We start from the raw sequence: 24727 nt of genomic DNA on the forward strand, positions 1-24727 counted from the left end.
CTTCAGTTGTGTGAATTCTCTCCAAGTTGATGTTATGCCAGTTAAGTTATGTGTTTTGTTATGCATTAAGACTTCTAGTTCCTCCTCTTTTGTGCCTCATACCTCTTTTAGCAGCACACAGGCTTTTAATACATGTGCCGCACTGAGCTGCTATTTGTTCTTACCCCTTGTATGACCTTACAGTGAACCCCACTACCTCATCTCCCTTCTTCTCCTCATCTCAGTTTGTAATCTTTTTTTTTTTTCCCTCCTTTCCATCACTTCCCTGGGTTTTCACTGTTTGACATTGTTTTGGTTGAGAGGGGAGAATTTAGGTCACTGTCTTTGTTGTTTTTTGTCTTTCTTCACTAGATGGATAACGGCAGAATAGCAGGGAATCTGTCGTGGAGCCATTATCCCATGATCAAAGAAGTCAAAGCACTCAGCAGCGTACTCTGCATAGCCACACATTCATCCCCAGCGTGTGTTTGTGTGGGCACACACACGTGTGTGCCCCTCTCTTTCTGCCTGCTCTTTTACACTGGTGTGGTGGGCTCCCAGGTGATGCTTTGGGAGTCCCACGCACCTTCTCTCATGTGCCCATTTGTTTTCTAAATCTGTGCTGCTTTCCCTAGGAGTCCATGGTTTGGTTTCTGTGCACACCTGCTCTGGTTTTAGAAGCAGGAGCAGCTTCTGGCTTCCAGAAGCCCTCCAGAAGGAGGCCAGAAGGTGGCTGAAGGTGGCTGTGCACCCCAGAGAGAAGCAGGAGCACTTCCAAGTGGCTTCCCACTTGGGCTGGGAGGCTCTGGGCTCCCCTCCTGCCTACCTGGGCTGTTCCTCAGGGGCCCGGGGACCTGTCTGCTTCTGCTGGGAGGCAGGGAAGAGGGAGCACTGAATGTTTAGCCTGGCAGGGAGGACATAGTGGGATGAGCTGCCTGTTTCATCCCCAACCTGTTGCCTCAGAGCGGTCAAGGCTCAGCAGAAGCGATTTGCAACCCTGATGTATTCCTAAATTGCATCCGTGCAAATCTGCGTGGCGAATTTACGGCTGTTAGAAACTAAGACGTTTTCTTAATGGCTTTGCAAGGACTTCATTAAGGTACTTAATGAGGCCTCAGAAGTCCGTCAACCGCTGCTTCAGAAAAAAGGCGTTAGGGATTGCTGGTGAAGTCACGGTGTGTGTTACCTGGATTGCTGCTTGAGGAAGGCTGCTGCTCTCTATTTCAGCAGTGAAGACTGGCCGTGGAGGCTTCAAAAGCAATTTGTTTCCTTGGCTGCTATCAGCAGGGGAGGGACTTCAGTAGCGAGGCCATTCTAAATGTCTCATTCCTCTTTCTCCCCTTTCACCATATTGGTGTAGAGTTTTCCATAGGGAAGGGTAATAGGAAATCCAGAAAGGTCTGAGGGCCTGAAATGAAGACAGATAAAACCCTGTCATTGTGATTCTTATAAATGTAGATTAGCTTGGTTGTGGTTGAATATTCCCTGGTTCTTCATCTTTATTTCTGTGTCAGCAAATGGTCACTATGATATAGGGCCAGCTTCTACAATGAATACAATTGTTCATGGGAAATACAATTAAAATCTGACTGCCTGTCACTGTGCTCCCCCCCAGTCGTGGTGCTGATAAAGTTCTCTGGATAACTGCCATCTGCTAGTTCTAACATGCCCAGTTTCCTTACAAAAAGGCTTTGCTTTCACCTCCAAAACATTTGATATTTCAGCTCAGTTTCCTGTGAAACTCTGCATCTTGTGAGCACTTTGTATTACAGAAGTTCTGCTTTCCAGCAAACACTCCCACGTCTTCACATGGTTTGGGGCTTTATTGCAGAGCATTTCCCCTGTAAGCGTCTGCTTACTGCTGGATGTTTTCTCTGGGTTTCGCTGTAATATTTTTAGCAGGTTTATTTCTGTTATGCTAGGCTGTATGATAGATGCCCAGCAAACCTGACTCATTTCCAAGATATCTTTGCTTCCTTAGACTCATGGAGCATGTGATGCGCAGCCTGGGCTGGTCCCTGGCTATTTACAGCATGCCCAGTACAGCCAGCAGTCCCTGGACTGGGACTCAGGAAGACCCCGATTTCCTCCTTGGTGCTGCTGCTGATTAGCCGAGTTTCCCAATGCAAATCACGTCGTCTCCAGGCATCTTCACCTTCTGACTCAGATGCAGCCTGTAAATTCCTTCACTCTGTACAAAGTGTGTAGTAGAATAAGGAGGAGCTTGTTCTGTAGGTGAGGTGCCCAGCTGCTTCTGTAGAAGACACTAAATACAGGCTAAATGCTAAGTAATATTTAAGAAGGAACAAAATATATTCAGAAAACAGAACTTAGGCGAACACTTGTCAGGAAACATTTGATCATGATTCCAGTACCTGTCATTTCCTATTCCTGGATTTATTCTGCATTAGTTATTTCTAGACTTTCCAGAGCCTTATGCGTAGACAAAAGCTCCCACTTTACTTGGCATATTCCTCTGACTTTGACAGCTCTGACTTTGGTAACGTTGTCATTCGTTATTACTGCAAGAGTTTTAACATCTCCAATTGTGGACTGCTGGCGTCGAGGAAGTTCAGGCAGCAAGAGCAAGTTGCTCAGGAAGGAGAAAGCTCCCTTTCACAGTTGCCAAGGTAATTGTCAGCTAGGATAAAGTCAAAGCACTGACGATTTTAGATCACGGCTGTTTGTTTTTAACACAGATGATAGCCATACCAAGGAAAAAGCTTACTTCAGAAGCTGTGGTTATTGCTTTATATTCCTGTCAACATTCATTTTCCATTTCTTGTGCAAATTGGAGTACTTCTTGGACAGTTTAAATCAAGCATGAGCAGCTGCTACAGAGAGGGCGCAGGAAGGTAGTGGAGGGACTTTGTGAGACCTTGTCTTTCTTTAATGCAGTGTGGAGAAGGGACTGGCTCATCCCTGGTCCCGTCTGGATTAGAAGAGAGAAAGGGAACTTCTGGCTGCTCTGTTTCTTTCAGAAGCTGCCCTTGTTCAGGGGAAGCGACTAGGAGATTTATGGCTTACATCGTACTGTTTGCAGTGTACAAACCCAGAATTCGCTAGGAGCTGCTTTAGACCCTTCTGGCAGGGAAATGAAGTAACTTGCCAGTTTTGGTCCTCTTTAAACACTTGTACTGAGTGGGGAGGGGAGAGAGGGGGAGGTCAGATATGTTTTCCTACTAGTGGTTTTGGTACAGTTGTTGCACCTGCAAAGCTACCGCAAAACTCAGTCTGACATTTAAGGGTGTGAATGTTTGGGGTTTTTTTCATCCACTGACATAAAATACTGCTGCAAAAAATATTCCAAAACTTTCCAAAGGACTTTTGCTATGGAAAGCCCTAGCACAAAGAGCCCTTTGTATCACAGGAGTATCCGAACCTGTGGTAAACTCTTGCTCCTTTTTTTTTCCCCAGACAGGTGCCGCAAGCTCTTTGACATTTGTAGAGCAGATGGGATGTCATTTCAGCCTTGTGTCTAATTGACCGAACCTTAATAACTCTCTCTACACGTCCCTCCTCAGAAAGTGTGGGCCATGCAATCGTGGAGAGGGGTTTCCCTTCATAAGTAATGCCCTTAACGTGTGTACTGCTGGGTGAAAAGTGGGAGCTACACTCACTGACTGGCCTGTGAAGGTTTTGGGGATTCACAATCCAGGGAAATAATTTCTTGCTGCTGGATTTGCTGTTTTGGATGGTTGGCCACTTGCTGCTGGCTTGGCTTCCATACATTGTATTATGTATACACACAGTCCTAGATGTTATTGTATGCATATATTCTTATATAAATAGCAGTCTTGTTTCTATATGCAATTTCATAATGACATATGAGTTGAATACGTGCAGAATGCGTGACGACATCGTAGTCTCTGGGGCTGTGCAAATGCACACGTCTGTCTGTCCTTGGCTCGTCCCTCTCCACAGCTCCCAGAGGAGTGACTTCACGAATGTCCAGTTTGAGGACTCCAAACTCAGTGGGGGTCTTGTTTCCAAATGCCTGGTGCCTGTGGAGGTCTCAGAGAAGAAGGTAGCTGTCCTAACCATTTCTGCAAATCTCAGCACACCAACAACACGTTCAAGTCCTGCACATGCTCAAGTCTCATGTGAAAAAAGCAGAATAACTGTTTTGAGTGCAACTTCTGCTAAAGGTTGTATGCTCCTTTGCATGCCTGGTTTACACAGGAAAACCACATTTGCAATGTGTTTCTAGCATTTCAGTTCTGACAGGCAGCTATGCTTCCCCAGAAATTGCTTCTGTAAAGAAACCAGGCATTAATTTTACTTTTGGAAAGGCAGCTAGGCTGCGTTTTATGGTGGTTGTTGTTGGCTAAGACCAAGAGGGGTAGGAGTACCCAAACAAATATTTAATGTATTTCAGTTGGAGTATATATGAACTAACAAAACCCTTGCCCTCGAGCAGCTGTAATTTCTAGGATTATTCTTGTGAAGCGTATTGAGTTTGGGATTCTTGGCTCCCTGGTGCAGCAGCCTGTCCCTCTGGCAACTGTCATCCCCAATCATATCAGTTACACGCTGCCACGGCCATTCAAACATCTTGTGCAAGTGGCGATACTAAAAGCAGGCCAGGTGGCAGCAAAGTCTGGGACAGATCTTGAGGTCACTATCAAAATCACAGCATTTCCAGTTCTCCAGGCATCAATACTCATTCCTGTGGTGCTAGTACACAAAGCATTTCAATGCCCTTTGTGGTAGCCTTGATACCTCTAGGCTCTAATTCAGCAAAATACATAAATTGCAGCATTGTACGTTGGCCTTTTGGCATGAATGGCTTTCAGATATTCCTTTGAATAAATGCTGGCTGCTGTACATGGGGCTTTCACAGTCTGGTTTCAAAGAATTAAAACAAACACAAGAAAGTATTAAGAAAATAAAAAGACTGGAAGGAATCTTAGGAGGTTATTTAGCCCACTCCAAGCCCCAGAGCAGATTCGGTTGTACCAAAATGATTGTTGGGAGGCTCTCAAGAACAGGTTAGACAGTGATGAAGGCTCCACACTGACCCCAGGCAATCAATTCCACTGCTTGTGTGAACCTTGCAGTTAGACGGCTTTTTCCAGCGTTTAACCTGACATCACCCCTGCCGCAATTAAACCTGTTCGTTCTTGCCCCAACCCCAGCAGATAGAGAGGATTATTCTCCCTCTTAGTGGAGGGAACTTTTCCATTTTTGAAAATGATTATCCTACTCTGTGGCAATCTTTCGTCTAGGCTAAAACATCCCAGTCCTTCCAATCTCTTCTCATAAACCTCTCGTTCATGGGGCTGCCCTTTCCATTTTCTCCCAGTAGTCTGTCCGCGTCGTGTCTTGACATCTGCTGCATGCCAGAAGAAGGTATGACCCAGGACTGCAGCTGGGACTCACGCTTGGTGAGCAGAGTGGAGCTTGCACCATGTTGGGCATGCAGTGGTGCATCCTGCTGGCTGCGCTGTGTCCTCCCTGCTCTGAACCTTGCTGCTCTGCAACAAGACAAAATGTTGGATTCATGTTCAGTGGTTATTTTCAAGCTCTCTGAGCTTTCTGTCATCTGTAAAAGTAGCAAGCATGCCCTCAATCATACCAGCCAAGCCGTTAATTAAAATATTGAAGAACAGATCACCACTCAATATATTCTTTCACTTTGGCCGCCGACCACTGAAAACTAATCTCTGAAAGTGTTTTTTCCAACCAGTTGTGTACCACTTCATAATGGTATCAGCTGACCGGGTTGAATAAGGTAGAAACCTTATTAAATTCAATCTGTATTCCATCTGCTGCTGCTTCTCATCCAGTACCAATTATCCTCCAAGGAAGGAAATAAGATTGATTTGACACAATTAATTCTTGACAAATCCATTTGGCTGTTTTAAACTTGTACAAGATAATAGGGTGGAAAAAAAGCGTTATGTAACTTGATGTATCTTTCCAGTCCTGTGCTCACCCTCCCTCAGCCTTCCTGAACTCTCCTCTTTACAGGTTCTCCCTTGTAATTACTGCGGTGCGGGAGTGAGAACCCGGGATGGAGGGAGGCAGCAGCCAATATTACTGCCAAGATCATTGTGTCTTAAAGCCAAGCCAGGGGATTGGTGGGTAAATGTGATCAGGTTAAGCTTATTTGAAACCACCAAGCACACTAAGTAGCCTCTAATACTGTTTAGCTCTTTGACGACGACACGAATTGTCTGTCACATGTGGAGCCTGTTGCAGTCATTGCTCATACATCCATGTAACAACAATTCAGCTGTTCCACCATTGTTACCAACACATACGTTTTTGGGGGGGGGAAATAGTGCTGAAAGATTTTAAAACTGCTGCTTCTCCCCTGCCAAAATCCTTGGATGCATTTGAACATGTTAGAGATCAGGATACTGTTGTGTGTGTTTGGTGGCACTGCGAATAACTGGGTCCTGATCTCTTGGTTGCATTCCTTTCTAGTTGAGGACAAACATGAATAATAGCTGGGCAAGTACAGGCAACAGAAGGCATAAGCTTAAGTCACGTTTGATACACTGAAAGCTGTTTGAAGTAACTACCCAGGAGAACAATTATATTTCCTTTCTAACATGAGAAGTCCATGTCTGTTTCTATAATGTTATCTGGAAAATGCTAGAAGATAAAAAGGTATTGCAACGTTTGGAAAATGCTTTTAGGAGGTAATGAATCTGCCTTCTCTACAAGTCAAAATGCAGCCCTTTCCTAACAATGTCTGCTCACGCTGTTTATGTATAAAAATAAATAAACAATGAATATAAGAAAGATTTTTATCTCCTGAGGTTTAAAATTTTTATATACATATATAAAAAAGGAAGCTGGTGGGTAATGAAAATCATCTAAATGAGGCCCAATACCTTGCTGGTATTTTACCACATTTTTACATATTCCCTAAATGGCACATATGTAATTAAAATCAGCTGAGAAATACTAAGCAGACTTAAGTGGAAATTTAAGGGCCACACAGGCTTTTCAGACTTCTTAGGCAATTGCCCAGTTAGCATGCACCTTCAAATGAAAAACACCCAAAATAACGTACATAGCTCCAAGCCATGTGAAATTAAGTCATGGATTGTTTGTAGCCCTGAGCCTTGTGGGTTCACCACCCCTGCTGCTGCCTTCTTGGTGGTGGAGATGGCAGATAATATACTGTGACTCCAGAAGGTCACCTGGCTTGCCACCAAGATAGAGAGTTGCTGGTGCTATTTCTCATATTCCCTTCGCCAACGCAGCAAATTTCTTTCATTCCTTTTAGTCTACTTTTACATATTTTTGTCCTCAGTGACAAATAGGGATGACTTCTGAAATGACCAGATCTCCTTTTGTATATACAAATAATGTCATCGTTTTGGGAGTCAATGTTTCAGAGCTTAAAAACACATACATTTATCTCACTGCCCCGAGTTACACCCTCATGAGCTTTCTTCAGCAATCCAATTTCCCCTTGGAGTTTACACACCCTTCATACTTTCAGATAATCATTGTATCCTTTCCAGTCCCTTTAACCTTCATCCAGCCAAGCAATGGTTGTTTGTTTTCATAAATCACATCTTCCCCCAGAAGTCAAAAGGAATGGGTGATGCAATTCTGGGATTAAGCGCATCGGTAACTTCTAAAAAGCCAAATTGCGATTACTTTTTGCTAGGCATATGTTGCCCACAGGATACGCATTGAACTGCAGAAATGTCTTTGGCCATCTTTAACCAGAACTGCCTAATTATTAAACCCTTGCAAATGAAGATTCATTTTTCTGAGAAGTAGCAATACCAGCCTACTCTCCGTGTACTTAAACAAAATGACTTCCTTGTAAAACTTCATCAACGCAGAGCCAACGTCGTTAGCTCATTGCCCTTGAGGGCTGTTGTATCATCATCGATGCAGTTGGTTGAGTTGTAGAGGGTAAATTCCTCCCACTCACAGCACCACAGTAACAATAATCCTTCTGTTCACGAACTTCCCAAAATATTTATCAAGAGAATAGCTTGGAGGTATGTTTTCAGCAATACCTAAGCCTGTTTCCACTTGTCTCTCTCGCTTACTTTTCTTCTTTTTTATTACATCTTGAAAGTGGGTTGGCCAGTGCTTAAAAGCTGCAGTTTCAGATGGACGGCTTCTCCTCACTTTAATTAGTTTGACAGGCACCTTTGCCTTCCAGCTGGGTTGCCCTAACTGGAAGCAGCTGCTCTGTGGAATTACTCTCCCTCCTTTTCTCCACCTCGGTGTGCTGCACAAGTAATAAGCATCCTGTGCCCCTTCCGTGAATTTATAGGTGTAAAATGCACAGTTTCCAGCTCTTTGGGTGTGCCTGCATGTGGAGAGATGTTTCTCTCTTTCCTCTATTAATGAAATTTTATGGGGTGAAACATTAGGTGTGTCATTAACAATATAGAGAAAATAAAACGTACGGGTCGGATATGATTCTCCACTTCCTCGTTAACTCTTGTGAGTGAGCATAGAGTGGGTTTTAGTATATTTTTCCATGGCAATTTGAAACTGCTTTGAGAGAGAGGCTCCTGAATGATTGTACAGCTTGCAAGGCAGTGAAGAAAAAGGCTCCTCCAGGAGAGCACGGGCTCTGTGAATCAGGCTCATGTCCGTGTTTACAGCCACAGCTGAAACAAATACTTATCATCTTGACTGCATTGTCACAGTCCTGTGAATGCTCCTGATTTCGTCACCAGCCTGATGATTTATTTAACATCCTACCACCTGGAGCCAAGTGAGGTATAAACCTCAATTTGTTGCTGTTTTTTTTTATGATGGAAATGTAAATGTTTTCCAGTAAAAGTATAAGAGCATGACCTAAGTGCACCATGATGATTCAGACAATTGAAGCTAAAGCACTCCAAAAGTATTACTTTAAAAATTCCATTATATTTAAATGAAAGTGTAATTTCCAGGCTCCTGACATCTGTGAGGTTTTGAACACTTGTTATTACAACAGGAATTGCGGCACCACGTGTACTACAACCGCTTGCCTGCTGCTTGCTAGCCAGCTGCTGTTTGCTTTTCCATAAATTACCTTTTAATTTAGGTGTCTGGGCACAGCGGGTGGCGTGCAGGTCAGCCAACCCAAGGGCGCAGCGCTGAGGCGGGGAGGACGCCCGTGTTTTGGTCTGATCCGGTAGGTCGGGGCACGGGCAGGAGGAGTTTAGCAGGACAGGTGGGCCAGCTGCTTTGAAAGGGAGAGAAGACGAGGGCAGGGGGTGCTTTGCATCTGTTGGAGACTGATAACGCCGAGCTGTTTCCAGGGATGGGGGTGAGAGGAGAAGCTCTGGCAATGGAGGAGGATTTGTCCTAGCAGCAGAAAGTGACTTTGGAAGAAGAGGTTGAAGCAAGCATGTTCTGCTCAGTGGTAGCAGTAGGGAGAATTGGCTCTAGGCTGACATTACTTGTGAGCAAGCATCAAATATTCCCATCTGGTTACCGGTCTATTGCTGTCATCTGTAGCTTGCTGAGGTCATCAGGCAGGAGCTGTTTGGTTTTGTTTTTACTTTGTTCATTTGTTTCTGTATTGAGTAGGTCCACCTACTCCTTTGCTAATAAAATATCCACGTGACCTGTAAAATAAGCTTTAAAAGTGCAAAGTCTGAGCTCAGTGCCGGGTCCTCGCAGGAGCGAAAGTCAGGCTTCTGGTAGGGTCTGGTTGCTGTTCGTTCAGAGGGAGGGTGTACTAACCTCCAAAGAAGCAGTTGAAGAAATCATTTGTGTTTTGTTAGGTTTTGGGATGATATTTAATCACTAAATTGGAGAATGAATGTTCAGTGAAGCGTGGGGGAGGTGTGTGCTAGGGAGCTTTTGGGTGGAAGTGCTCTGCTCTGGAAGAAAACCCAAACAGCCTTTTATCTTCTGGTTTATTGCAAGTCTCTGCCATCAGTGTGTTTGTGCCACATGGGCTTTAGCGTAACATTTTGCCAAGGGCAGCTCTGTAAATTTTTATCTATTCCTTGATAAGAAGCAGATAACAAGATTTTTTTTCCAGGTCTGTATTTGCACTTCATAACTAAGTTCTTTTGCAACAATACATTTAACAGGAGTTCTTGGGCTTTGTTTTTCTGGAAGTATTGTTCTTAGGAAAGATCTTTGATGCATCTCCCTTTGAAAGGGAAAATATCTTTGAGGTGTATCTATTCTCACCTTAATAATTGGGGCTGGCCATGAGGAGTGGGGTCACTGCATGAGGCTGGCTGCCTCTCTGTGTGCTTCTCCCACCCTGCCACAGCTGACTTGGTGTGATCTTTGAGTCAGTGCTGAGCATCTCTGAAATACACAGCTATCACATGCCACTAAGTTGTACCTTATTCTTGGCTGTTTTTGTCGTGTGCTTTAGGATGAGATCATCAGGCTCATTTTCTTACTATGAGCTTCAATGAAGGAGTCAAAGGACTCTGCATTTGGGGAAAAAAAGAGGGGGAGGGGAGAGGACTAGGACTTACTCCCACTTCTGAGACTTGATTTTTCTCTTCTCCTTTCATTTCGCTGGTTCTAAAATTATTTGGGATAAGAGCAGCCAAAGGACACAGAGCTAAATAGTTTTGTCTCTGTGGATTTTGTAAGTCTCTCACAAAGAAAAAATATTTGTATGTATCTTTTGTAGCAGATGCTTACGAAAAGACTACAAGAAGTTGAGCAAGTTCCTGTGAACTAGAGTTTGGAGACTACCCCCAGACATCCCAAAGGATGCCGAACTCCTGTCTGAAAAGTTAATTAAGGCTTGTAAAGTGATTTGTAAAAGCTGCTGCAGAAATACTAATAGAAAACGAATGCTATTTAAATGTGAATAATTTCCAAACAAAGTATCAGAGGCATCTTCCCCATGCAGAATGGGGGATGCTGATTTTGGGTGGAGAAGGCAGAAATAAATAATACAAAGAAGCAAGAATGTCTTTGGGGAATCGTTCAGGCAGTGCCTGACGTGGTGGGAGGTGGATGGAGCACTGATCTGTGGGTGGCTGTGGAGCATTGAGCCATGTGCCCAAGTGGGAGTGTGGCCGTGGTGTCCCTGGGACACATGTGTGCCCCTTACTGGAGAGGCAAGCACCGTACCTGGGGTTAAGGGACACAACAGTGTGCTCCATGCAGCCAAAGGAGGTTGGACAGGGCATCAGGGATCTTCGTAGAGCATACCTACGTGCAGGAGGAGAGGATGTGAACCTTCCCCTTCTCACAGCTCGGAGGGTATCGTTCCAGAGGGGCTGTAATTCTCACTGTGTGCTAGGCATAGGTTTATTTTCCCCATATGAGTTGTCATGCAGAGTCACAGCCACTGTATTTTCACTGAAGTCTGCCAAACCAAGCAATATTTGCATGTCTGCAGACTGTGGTGCCAGCCCTCAGTGTTAAGACCACTGGAAATGACTTCCCTGGGCATGTGTCTCACCCTCCTTATTTTTTAATCTAATAGGGTACCGCAATCTAGGACATTGATGGGTGTGGTGTAATGCAGAGAGCTCAGACTGTTATCGGAATAAAGCAATTTATTGTTTGTAACAGCTTTCTTCTGATAGAATTACACAGCCTTAACTCCATCTGGTTCGTGTTGGGCACTGCTGCTGTAGCTGCATGACACGACGCTCTGTACTCATCCCGCTGCCAACAGCAGCAGGAGCTGACAGCTAAGCCTCTAAAGGAATAAATAACGATTTCTGACTACAGCAAAGAGTATCCAGTCTAAATATGGTCTATTTTAAAGCCACTGGATAAGTATTGTTTGCACTGCTTTTAAAATTAGGAACACTTTCTGCAGTTATCGAACTGGCAGAGGATGCTGAAACTTGATCGCTTCATGAGTGCATGGCAGCCTGATGTGGAAATGCGTGTGGTAGATCTGTCTCCTGCAATTTACATCTGTATGTACCAAGAGCATCTGACACACAGCAGCAGCCTGCTTGCTGATGGTTTGGGTGTGCAGCATCCATCCTGCCCCATGGCAGAGGCTTTCTGGAAGGGCAGCCAGCACGTCTGCTTTCTGCTGGAGAACAGCTGCTGGCTCCTGTAGATGATGGGTGATGCACAGAGCACCCCACTGCTTATATGCGTATTTATATGATCCTGTGAACTGTTCCGTGCATATTCATATGATTCTTAAGGAAAATACTTTAAAAATAAAGGACCAGGTGAGAATTAAAAGAAATGACACTTCAGAAGGACTTTCAAAAAAAAAAAAAAAAAAAAGAGGACAAGAAGATAAATTTGTTACAGTATGGGTCCTGGTAAGCATATGGGATGGAGCGTGCAACTGGTAAGGGTTGCTGTGTAAATTAAAGGCTGTGATGTGAAACTGCATGCTTCAATTCTCCCCACCAAGGGAGAAGAGGGAGGGAGCTGAAAGGCGATAAAATCACTGCTAATAGAGCGTTGCATTGTAATTAGCTGGTGTTAAGAGAGTTCTAGGGCTAGTTCTGTAGGGACTAGCTGGAATTTTACTTCTCCCTCCCCCTGCACCTATATTCTGTGCATAAAAGGGCTTGTTTATTTAATTCTCCGAAGCTTTGATGTTCTGATGCGGACCTGATATACTGGGCAGGGTGGTGGTGGTGGTGTTGAGAAACCTCCTGTGTTTTGTTTGTGCACACGGGGTTAATTGCCAGGCCTCTGAGCATGAAGTCACTTCCCTGGGGTCATCTATCAGGATCCCATGAAGTCTGGTGGCCATTATGCTGTGGGGCACAATCCTCTTCCCAAGTCACCATGATCTTTCCTTACATACTCTTGCAGGTAGTTTACAAGTGATATCAAAGTCCTCAGGGTTGTTTGTTGTATAGATTTCCTGGATTAGAAGTCTCTTACACAGTTGCAAGCAGTTGTAGGCATCCAGTTCGGATGATGCTTGTCATCTCTCCCAGTTTATTTTAATGCTTTTTTTTTTTTTTTTGAATATTAAATGCTTTGTTGAAACCATGATGTCATTTTTGTGTGATACTGTGGTGAGGTGATGTACACTGCTGGAGGAGAGGGCGATTGTGATCTTTCCTCTTGATGACTCAGAGGTTTGTGTTTGGGGCCTGTGCTTGTGAAGAAGTGATTACAGAGACAGCATGACCTGGTGAAGGCCAGCTGCCTAAGCCCTCAGTAAAGAAGGGAGAAAGACAAGCTTCTCCACAGCCACCTTGACTTGGCGCTGGGCTCCTGCTTTGATTAGCCCTCCAGCAGAAAGCCCATCTACCTTGAACACAGGGGAGTGTTCCCCAAGTTGGCTAATCCTGTCTGGCATGTAGATGTGGGAAACTTAGGAACTGCACGCCCACGTTCAGCTGGTGGCGTGCCAGTAGGACACACTCGCATGCACAGGGCCTCCACCATGGCCAGCCAAAGGCAGTCCCTACACCCGTGCTGACCATTTCTATCTCCTGTGTAGAGCTTCATGGCAGGAGAAGAGCCCCGAAGGGATTTGCCCCCAGGGAGCTTCATCACCACGGGTGCAGAGGGAGGGCCTCCTGTGCACTGGGGTGCGTGTCGGTGCAACCCCGAGCACACACACTGTGTGTCTGATGAACCAGGGAGCCTCAGCATTGCTGCCCTGTGGGGGTACAGACACTGCTTTGCTTTCCCACCACTTCCAGATGGTAAGCACCTGGCCAGAGCTCCTGAGAGGTGTCCCAAAACCTCAGACTACTGACTGGGTTTATTTCTGCCTGGCATCTTATACAGATGCAGTGCAACATAATTCTTAAACATGATGCTTTGTGGATGCTTATGTTGTTATCTAGCCAACTACAGGTAAAGATGGAAATGAAAACTGTATTTGAACTCACTAAACTGAAGTAAATTTGGAATTAATTAATAGCAGTTGTCACACAACCCAAATCTTGAAGTCTGACAGGCTGGGCTGCAGACAGAGCTGGGCTTCAAAACCTTTGCAAGATCCGGGCTCCTGTTTGTTTGAAAAATTACATACTCTTGATGCAGCAGGGGTTTTTAGTTTGTTTGTTGATGGTTTTTGTTTGTTTGTTTTTGTAAAATGCCTCTGGGACTTGTTACTACAGGACACTGGCATCATTGAAGTAGAGGAACCACGTGGTATCTAGAATGGGTGAGCCATATGGGGGAAGGAGAGTGGGGAAGTAATGTCTTAGCTTGTCACAGTCACCAAATCTCTGGGAAAATGGTATCTTGTGAATGAATGTCTGAAGATGATTTGCAGTAGGGGCTGTAATTGCAAGACCATGGAAGGTGTAACTACTGTAACCTGCCATGGATTTGTTGGAATTTGCTCGTCACTTTGTTTCTTAAAGCAATTGCTCCTGGAGTTGAGTGACTTTTTGCAAGACTTTTTTTTTTTCTTTTCTTTTTTTTTTTTTTCCATGTGTCCCCTTCCAAAAATCAAAGGCTCTGACTCTCAGATAAATTAAAGTCCACTGGCTGAGGGAAAGGCTGCCACAGCCATGTGTCATGCTCCTCTGATGAAAGTCGCTGCCGCCACAGAGGGGGGTGACCTAATGGCTCAGGAAGCAGATCTCAGACCACCGTGGTTCGTAACCCAGTTCCTGTTACCTGTGCTGCCAGGCTGGGGAGTGCAGATGTTTTCGGGACTGGCTTCTGCAAGTTGTTGAGTCATCTTTGCACGGAGCAATGACCTCCATCGGCAGGGAGGAGCCAGGCAGTGGGAGCGCTGCCCGCTGCACCTATTTGATCTTAATCTACTGCTGCGTGAGTCACAGCAAGGAGGTTTCTTGTGCTGCAGCTTGCTTTTTTTATTTTTATTTTTAAATATGCCTCCAAAATACAAGATGGTATAACACAGAACAGTATGCACAAGAGGAGCCCAGGTTATTTAAATGTTGAGGGGAACAGTGTGCCTTGCTCAGATATTTTGCATGTAGTTTAGCGCTACTACAGCAAGTGGTTCAACATGGATTTCAGAGGGTCGCTAAGTAAATTACCCTGACTAATTAAACCAGTTTTGGGTTATGCAAGCCATCTCAGAGCACAGAGGGACTTTGCACTCCTTATCCTCGTGCTTCATAGGCTTATAGGCACATACAATGAAAAGGTCAATTAGCAGAGATTTTGCATCTGTTTCAGGCCTTTCATTATTTCTCATTACTAGTCACTAATATGACAAATTACACAATGTATGTCCTACATCCTAATGTGCACAATTCTAAAGCATCAATGGTTTCTTTATTACTTTCTCTTGGTATAACTCTTTTGGTGTTTCTCTTTCCAGCACCTCCTCTTCTCTGTCCTGTAAGCACCACTCACTGCTCCAGCAATAGCAGCTGTAACACAGTGCAAGGCAGGCGATTGTAGCTTTGAGGGCAGAAAAGGAGCATGACTGGGATGGTGGAGAGACGGTGAAGAGCACGTAGGCGCCCCACTGCTGCTTCGTGCCTTCTCCAGAAGCTATTTCAGTCCCAGTAGCAAATGGTGTCATCTGTTGTGCTGCTGTGGAGGGAGTGCCCTGCGCAGGGAGCACAGAGAGCTGGCAGGACACAGGAGGTGCCACAAACTGCTCTAGACGTGAGCATTTAAAGTGCTTGGCTAGCGTGACAGCTGTGTTTCTGTTAAATTCATCGCTTTTTCATCCCCCTGCACAGACAGGTGCTTCCAGGGAATATCGGCTCGAAGGGGGAGCTTTTTGAGTTGTTTTGAGGCAAGAATGTGGGAGCTGAGCAAGGCGTACCACCATAGGCACACTGTGGCCTGCTGCACACTCACGGAGTTGTTACTCAATGAGTGGTTGTGTGCCCGCACGGGGCTGGTGGTTCTGAGGCAGAAGCATCCTAGTGCTGCTGTAATGAGGGATTATTTAATTGTATTACAATACGGGGGGGCAGAGTGCTGTGAAGCACGAGGCACGTGCAGAGGCAGTGCTCCCACAACCATTCCACGAGGAGACCAGCGCCAGATCCCTCCTCCCCGGGGGAAAACGAGCCCCTTCCAGCCCCACAACCCGGGGGCCGCCTGCCCCGGCGCCCCCACTCCCCACAAGCAGGTGAGGCCCGGCCCCACGGCCGCCATGCCCGGCCCCGGCCGCCCCTCAGCGGCCATGCGCGGCGGAGGACGGGGAGGGGCCGGGCCGGGGTAGGGGGGGGGGGCACGGCCGGCGGTCCCGGCGCCGAGCGGAAAGTTGTCGGGGCGGCGGCATGGCGGGGCGGGGCGGCACCGGCACCAGCACGGGGCCGGCGGGGAGACGGCGCTGAGCGGAGGCTGGAGGCTGGCGGCGGGGCCGGGCATGGAGGGGGACCGGGAACGGGACCGGGAGGGCGTCCCGGCGGAGAGCGGCACCCCGGAGGCGTTCGCGCAGCTGTGGGCAGACGTGATGGGCATCCTGGTGAGTGCCGCACCTGCCGGGGGGCTGCCCCGTGCCGCCCCCTCCCCAAAACCCGCGGGGGATGGTGGCAATGGGGGCATTGTGCGGCGGCGGCGCCCCCCACACCCCCGGCAGCGAGGGGACGGGGGGTGCTGGGGAGGGATGGGGGCGACCGCGGGCAGCTGCTGCCTGGGGGGGGGAGGCAAAAAACCCCGAATATCCCTAAATATCCCCGTGTGCGTGTGCGGCAACTTGCACGGGGTGCTTGAACAGCGAGCGGAGGGGCTGGGTGCGCGCCTTGACTTCGTGCTCCGGAGATGCAAGCAACAGGCATGGGGAGAAAACCTTTACGGGAAGGGGCTGCGGGGTCTGAGCTGAAGCGGCGCTGAACTCTGCAGAGAACTTTGTTAGCCTTTGATGCTGCGGTTCTTGCATTTTTTTTTATTTTCCCTGTAGACTTTGCTGTTCATATTCTCAAATTATATATATAACTTATTTTAATCAAGCGAAGCCTGCCTCGCTCCTGTTCCTCGCAGCCCCTCGCGTTGGGTCCGGCAGCACCCGGCTGCACGCACGGCTTCCCTGGGAAGGGTTTGGGGCAGCGCTGCCAGGCTGCAGGAGCGGACAGCCGGCATTTTGTGAGCAGCCCCTTTCTCTCTCCTTCTGGCAGGTTTCAGCGCTGCGTTTAGGAAAAGCAAAGGGTTGTTGGACGCTTGGCAAGGGGTGTTGGAAGAGGCCAAACCAACAGCGTAGCGTGCTGGGGTTTGGTGCAGAAAAAAGGTCTGATTCTCACACAGCTAAAAGGTTTCTTCTGGCTGTACAACCTATTTTTCCTTCTTGGGAAGACAGAGCTATTTATTTGTTGTTTTTCTCCCAGTAGAACTAAGCGAAAGTCATTTGTCTTAGAGTTAGCCTGCTTTGCAGGGAGTTATCGTCCTGTGACTGTGAAGCTGCTGCGGGTGCTCCCAGCACTGCTATCTTTTCTCACTGCGCTGTTTCGTATTACGCCACAATCACAGATATGAAAAGCCACCCTTGTTCTGGGTCTCAAATAATAATAACTTATCTGAGGGAAGACAGAAGCTCTTCTCACTGCGAGTTATCAGTGTTCTTCAGATTTCAGGTTTTTAAAGAGTTTCTAGGCTTTGCTGCTGTAAAATGCATCTTTGTGTGAACTGAGTGTAAACTTGCTTAGGGCTGTCCTCCTGAAAGCAAGGAAAAGGTAGCCCAGTGCCTCTTTCACTGCTCAACTTTTTGGTATGTAGAAGTTTGCTCCTTTCAAACCTTTGCTGAGAAAGGCAAGCAGTGAAGTAGATGAGTGGTGTCCAAGTGGGTGTCTGTAGGCTGTTGGCCATGGTCTGTATGTCCACAACAGTTACCTGCAGAGCCACTCATGAGCTGTCAGTGAAGTTAGAAGATGGGTCTTAAATTCTGGGGGTTTACAGTAATTCATAAATTGAAATATTTAGGGAGCACAGCTGTAGCCACTGGAGGGGCTCCCTGGGAACAGCTCCATAAACCCAGAAATTGTTGTGGCGCTATGGCAGCAGGTTGGCCTGGTGACAGCTTCGCTGTCCTTGTGATGCAAGAGGTGTTCCTCATAAAGGTGATGAAATGCCTGGGTCTGCCTCCCTCCTGCTGAGGAACTGCTGTGATGGGGAGGAGGAAGGGTGTCCCCTTCATCCCACTGCCCTTGCTGGAAGCCCACTGGACGTGCCCAGGTAAATGAGCAGAGCGCGGTGGGACCTCCTCAGGGCACAGGTTTGGGAGGCGATGCTGTGCACAGCAGTTACTTGAAGTGCAAGCTGAGCCCCCCTCGCTCAGGCCGATGCATATATTTTGTTGTTTGTGTGCATTTCATTTAGGTAGCTTCAGATAGGACCTTATTAGCAGGAGCCTGTGATGGCAGATTCCAGGTCCGGAGGGGAAGCAAATACTTGTCAAGTGCTGCTGGTAAGCAGCATATTTTAAGGACTTTGAAGTCGCTTAATAACTCTCGCTATACTTGACAAATATCGAGTGTATTTGCAGCTGTACTGGGATTTCGCCGAAGTAAATGCAACTTTTCCCTTTTGCGCTTATTCTAATGAAATATTCCATACTTGCAGCTGTGGTATAAGTGCCTCAAAGCTATTTGTACTGTTAATGGAGCTTACTAGATAACACAATTAGACTTAAAAGCTCTTGCTTAGTTTGTAGCAAGCTGGCGACGGAATGTACTGGTTAATTGCAATTTGCAGCGTCTCAGAGCAGCAGTGGCTGGTTGAAGGATAGTAAGGTTTTGAGCTTCCAGTACGTGGATTGTGAGCAATAGCGTAGGAATTCTCTGCATCCCTGAAATTCAGCACCATGAAAAGGATATTTTTTTCGAGGTATGTAGTGCATGGAATCGGGTATTTATGAGGTAACAGCAAACTCTCCACTAGCGGGGACTGGAGGTTTGTATGTGGATCTGAAAACAAGTTGCCGTATGAAGTGAAAATCAAGAATTGTGTTCTTTTAAAGGTGGCCTTTCAAAACTTGGCCTGTTGACCTTTGTATGTAGAAGACCCTGTGGTGTCTTTTATGCCAATGCGTTGTTTTTCGCTCCATAGCTGGAGCAGGTATCTGGGTGTAATTCTGACATTAATGAAATCACTGGCAAAACTCTGGTCAGTTTTGATGGAACAGGGACTTCGCTGAAGAAGACTTTTTCATGTGAGGAGCTTTTGTCTTCGTGTGACAACCTGAAGAAGATACAGAGGAACTTGCAAGAGACACGATGAGTTAGAAGTCTTCCTGGAATTTCATTCCAAAGCAGTAGCTGGTTTCAGATTTCCAACTATTGAATCCATTATAAGATCTGAAGAAGATAATTTTATCTTTCCATAATATTTTGCAGTTACCATGCCAAGAGACAACCAGTGCTTCCCTACCGACTGTTGTTAGCTGAAGAGAACACAGTATCTGCTTTGAGGACAATAAGGCTCCCCTTTGCTTGTCCGGGGAGCTGTAATATTTACATATATATGATCTACCCTGCTCTCTGTGTTTCAGTGGCTATTTGGATTTCTTATCAAAGTAATAAAGAAACAAACTGAAAGAAAGACGCCAGCTGATAATACCCCAGTGATAATGTGTAATTGTGTACTGGCTAGCATACTTCAGGGAGAAGTATTGGTAGGAAGCCAGGCTACGTGGAGATGGGGGAAGCAGATCCTGGCTGATAGCAGCAGCCAGAGGCATAGCGGCAGCTCGTGCCAGCTGCGGGTTCCTCCCAGGACTGCTCTTCCTGAAGCTGCCAGTAGTTTGCCATGACCTGCAGCAGAAATCTTGTCCCTCCGTCACCCTCCCAGCACCTCATTCAAGTGCCTCCCCTTCTTTGATGTCTGCTTGGCACCCAGAGGCTGCTTTGGCCTCAGCCATAGGCACTTGGTGTGGGCAGGCAGCCAGGTCCTGGCTCCGGTAGGGTGTGCATTTGGAGGAGGGGTATACCCAACTTTTATGGGGTCTGCAGAATGGCTGTGGTGCTGCTTCACTGGCTTGGGAAGCACTTGGAGACATTCTAATTCAAAGGATTTCTGATACTTTGGGGGGTGTTTTTAAAGTGCGTCCCAGTTGCAAGAGTAAGGATAAAGCCCAGTAGGCTTAACCCCTGCTCTGTAGACTGGTACCTTTCATATCTTCTGGTTTACAAAACCACAGAGTGGTATCCCTTCAGATAAAGGGATCCAAATGGAGATTGACTTTCAGTTTAGGTGTTTAGCTTTATTCTTCAGACATAACCTGTTGCATTTCCTTTCCCTCTTGTCTCCACAAAACGTTACACCTAGCCCCGCTAATCCCGTTATGAAAAAAGACAGCTCACAGAGATAACCTTTGGTCCAGGGTTTTTCTCACATGCCAGGTCACATAACACAGATGTCTCCAGCAGGCAGTGCAGTCTCCACAAGACCCTAAACAGGACTGATAAGAGTTTGTGGGTCTGGTGCCCTCTACGTTCTTTCTTGAAGGCAAACTCAGGGTTTCCCTGGCCTTTGAATTACAGAGAAAGAGGTAGGGAGGGTTTTTACATCTCTTTTTCTGCTGAGAGCTGCTGTTTAATAGAAAGTAACTTTAAATTAAAGGTAAACTGGAACCTTGAGACAAATTTTCTATTTTGTTGTTTCTATGTGTTGTTGGTTTGCTGTGAATACGGGCTCCATTATTAGTGTTTTGAAATACTTTTTGTTTTCCCCTCTGAATTTTTACATGTTGAAAGTCAATGAACCAAGCTTGTTGTGTCAATGCTAAGAGCAATGGCATACCAGGTTGACATTAATGATGCTTCCTTTTGTGGATATGAAAAACTGGCATAGTCTAAACAACAGGAAAATGTAAAAATTGATGGGGAAAATAGAAATCGTATGTGGAAATCCCCCAATCATATGTAGTCTCTGCTTTTAGCTGGGTCTCCTCTATAGTTTTTCCTTCATGCAGCAGCACAGGCTTTCTTCATTTCCACTTTGCCCATCATTAGGGTATTAAGGGTTGGTGAGCATGCTTTGTGCTCAGGCTTTGGTAGGTTCAGTAACACAGGATGAATGAGAATTGCTTTCTAATGACCCAGCAAAACGATTGGTAACAATACCTCTTTTAACATGAAGTGCTGCTGATAATTTTCTGCTTTGTGATTGCATGGCCTGGACCTTGACTAATGAACCTGCAGCTTTGTCAGTGTCCATTGTTGGCTGTGGGAGGAGGAGATGGCAGAGCCTGTGATGGTGCAAATGTCAGGTCGCTTTGCAAGAATTTGGATTCCAAGCATTTCGTGAGGAAATGGACAAAGAGAAGGAACTGGTGCAAATCTATAAAAATTAACTTTCTTCTATAAAAGTGTGTTCTCCGTTAGAGAAGATGTGTGTGATGAGATAGAGAGACAGACATGGAGGGCTTTTAGTTATTACTGTCTTCAAAAGACTTAACTGTCTGACTGGCAGGAAAAAAATCACAGCACAGTTTCCTGAAACACATTCAGACCCGGGAGTCCTCAGCACAAGTTTACAACATGACGAATGGGTAAACTTGAAGCAAGAAGAGCCGCACCCGCCGCCATCCAGCAGCTGGGATGCGGGCCAGGTGTGGGCATGCTTCGGTCTTCTGGAGTCAAGTGGAGGATCTTTAGTGCTTACGACAGCAGCAGCAGAGCTTTCTCGTCTGCTTCCAGGCTTTGAAATGCGAGGTTATAGTGGACTCTTGCTACTTGAACCGAGATATGCGTAATGACACGCGCGGTGGTGTAGGTTCCTAGGGCAGCAGGGTAAGGCTTTCCGAGCTACGTGCTACTTTCAGAGGCGTGTTTCCTACGAAGGGTGTGAAATTGAGAGCAGGGATTGTGTAACCTGTCTGAAAAACAGTTTTAAGCAGGGCTTAACCGGAAAATTAGGTGGACAAGCTTAAGAATATAATACAACGATGATTTCTAAATCACGTTTTCAGGCTTCTTTACTAAGCATAATTCAATAAATGGGAGAACAGGTTCCTGACATCCGTGTCACACCAAGTGCAATCTGGTTGGAGTGCTGTTTCAGGTCAGCTGGGCTACAGGCTCATTGGATTTTGCTGATTTTACTTCCCCATGGCCCTGTATGAACATAGGGATATGCTATTGAGAACAGTTTACGTGATCAGGCCTCCAGATGAAAAAAATTAAGATGAAAAACAAGCCCTCCTCATGTGCATCGGTAGATGCACTCATAGAAGTATGGTAATACAATTATCAGGAGCATAAATATGTCCTTTTCTTTTTTGTTATTGTCATTGTATTTACGATGATATATCGTGTGTTTTAGTCTGGTAACAGCATGCTAAAATTCTATATCGCAGTACTCTCTACCTTCAGTGTATCCTCAGTGTGGTGGAGTGTGTGTAAAGGAGATTAGGTAACTATTTAATGTAGCAATAAAAGCTGTACTTTGAAAGCTTTGCAGTGGTCATGACAGGAGTCAACAGATGACAATGAAAACATCAGCGTGCTTCTTGCAGTACTGAATCGAGAGCACCTGAGCAGTCCCTTGGTGCTGGGTGTTCCTAACCTTGTTTGCAACTGGAGGTGCTTTGGGTGGTACAGTGGGTATGAAACAAAAGACAAAAAGGCACCACAGATAAAGGGTCTAATTTCTGCACTGTTTACATAAAAACTTTGCAAGCCTAAGGCACAAAAGTTTATTTACACTGAAACTGAGCATGGCTCGTGGGTTTTGAACAAGAAAGGAGAGAAACAACTTCACTTCATCGCAAGTTCAAGCAAGTTGAGCCCCATCGTTCTTCCAGCATCAAGCTGACTCCTCAGTGCAGAGCTGGCTCTCTTTTCCCCTGCATGCTTGGCCTAACACGGTGGAGGAAAAATGGATTTGAGAGCACTTGTCATGAGAGCTCAGTGGAACCGCACTGCAAGTTTGCAGAGTGTACATCCACAGCTGGAGCTTTGGTGGAAACGCATATTAGGGCTGATTGTGTCCTACCTCAGGAAAATGTGGTTTAGGCTTTTGAGGAATTCTGCTTGCCATTGTATCTTACCAGTCATGGTATACTTTTTTAACAGTGATACAGAATCTGTGGCATTTATGGACTTAGAGTTGGGGAGATCTTTGGAATCGTGATTTACCTGTATTAGTTGTCTCCATGTGTCCATATCTGTTACAGTTCTGAACACATCCATTCTCTTAGGATTTTGTGCTTGCAGTCTCACAGGTGGAGCTTCCTGTGTGTCCAGACTGAGCCAAAGGGGTTCTTTACACCAGAAATTGTTACTACTATCCTAGGGATGGAAAGCAAACTGGATACACTTATTTTCTACTGCTAGATTGAAGCTCATCACTATCATTTTTACTCTCCTTATTAGATTGATTTCATATCGTTATCATTATCATTACATACACTTAAGCCTAGTCTTCAGCTACACTGAACAGTTGATAGTACTTGTGGTTTTGGTGCTTTCAGTGGTTGGCTAGCTTAACCCTGTAGCTCTGAAAGCCGACAACAAATATTTTGCATTTAAGCCAAAAAGTATGCTTCGTGAGGTTGAAAATAACAATAGTTTTATACACGTGTGTAACTGTATCCAGATGTAATATGCATCACAACTCGCAGGCTCTGACTTCCACTCCATTATCTGTCATCTTTCCCACCTCAGAGTCTGTAAATAACCATTGTCTAACAGGAAAAGGGTGGGGGCAGACTGCACGTTGCATGTCAGTCGGGACTTCTGTCTTCGGGTTTCCAACTTCAAGATGACTGCGTGTTTGCACTTCAAAACCTCTGCTTTAGAATGTTTTGTGGGAATATGTTGTGTTTTATAGAGAAATTAGGGACAAAGGATTTCCACAGGAGGTTGGAGAAATCTGTATCAACGTACATGGGCTGGAGGCTACAGCCTGTTTGTCTAGGGTGTAAACAGTACCTGGGACATGTTGCTGCTGCCAGGTGGGTTCTGTGTTATTAAAGGAGGGAGCAGCATCACCTCGGCAATAAGGGAGATGCTGCTTGGAGCACAGGTATTTTCCTTTTGCTGTCTCTCTGGCATACGGATGGGCTAGTTTCAACACTTAGTGCCAATATCTGCAGTTGGTCAGATTTCTTTTCTAGAAAGGTGCTTTGGGTTGTGTTTCTTAATTATGCTGAGTGTCAGGCCTTGCCATCTAAGAGGACCTTGGTCACCACCAAGTGCATGCCACCACTAAGCTGTCCATTGTCACCCCTTGAGAAGTGTTGACAGCACCACGTGCCTATGAGGCTGCAACACCAGTTAAGCTGCAATAGCAGGTGGCTTTCTCTTGCCCCTCTGAATGTGTTTCCTTATGTCTGTTTTCATTCCACTGCAGAAAAATGGCTGAGTAAAGGAAGTTTCCCTGCTGGCGCTTTGGGAATCTCCACAACGTGGCAAATTCTTTGGACGTTTTTCTGTGTTTTTACATACCGTACTTCTCCAAAGTTTCTCTAAGGTCTTGTTTTTGTTGTAGAGAAAAATAACAGTTCCTGGTATCTCTTCTTAATTACCCAAATTTCTCTGTGTTTCAGCTTGTAATGTTCTACATTGCTTGCTGTGCAGCATGCAAATAAAGGTTGAAAGACGCGGGGTTTTTTGTTGTTTGTGACGTTGTGCCCTATTCATTCTTTGGAGAGGTTTGCAGTAAGGTCTCTTTATTTCTTGCTTCATCAGTGGAGATTGCTCAGCTGTAGGTAGTACAAAATGGTTGTCATTCTTTAAAAGGTCTGCTTTCCTCTTTAATTACTGCTACCTGAGTGCTCTGCAGTGAGGCATGAAATGGAGTCTAATCCTGTGTCATCCCACTCCGCTGTGATGCTATGGTCTGTTGTGTAACATATTGAGGAGAAATTGGGGTATGTCATGTTATGTCAATGTGTTATTTCTTGCTCAGCGCATATCCAGCAGTGTATTGTTTAGGTTTTATGTCTGGAAGTGAGCATATACGTGCAGATGGGTAAAGTTTGTAAAACCTAAGCTTTGTATGGTATCTATCTAAA

At 45.7% G+C, this 24727-nt stretch overlaps 1 protein-coding gene across 5 annotated transcripts in view; it reads left to right on the forward strand.

Moving 5' to 3' along the window:
* The window catches only part of SASH1 (SAM and SH3 domain containing 1), a 549635-nt gene that overhangs the window by 411306 nt on the left and 113602 nt on the right, over positions 1 to 24727 (forward strand). The window contains exon 1 of one of the 5 annotated variants that reach the window (XM_032183557.1): positions 16169 to 16243. The exons of the other annotated variants lie outside the window; for them this stretch is intronic. Coding sequence (XP_032039448.1) covers positions 16232 to 16243 — 12 coding nt within the window. The 5' untranslated portion in view covers positions 16169 to 16231. Of the gene's footprint in view, positions 1 to 16168; positions 16244 to 24727 lie in introns of those variants that run through there. 5 annotated transcript variants of the gene reach the window in all.

This window comes from Aythya fuligula, chromosome 3 (genome assembly GCF_009819795.1).
Source record: "Aythya fuligula isolate bAytFul2 chromosome 3, bAytFul2.pri, whole genome shotgun sequence".
In the NCBI taxonomy this organism is placed as follows: Eukaryota; Metazoa; Chordata; class Aves; order Anseriformes; family Anatidae; genus Aythya; species Aythya fuligula.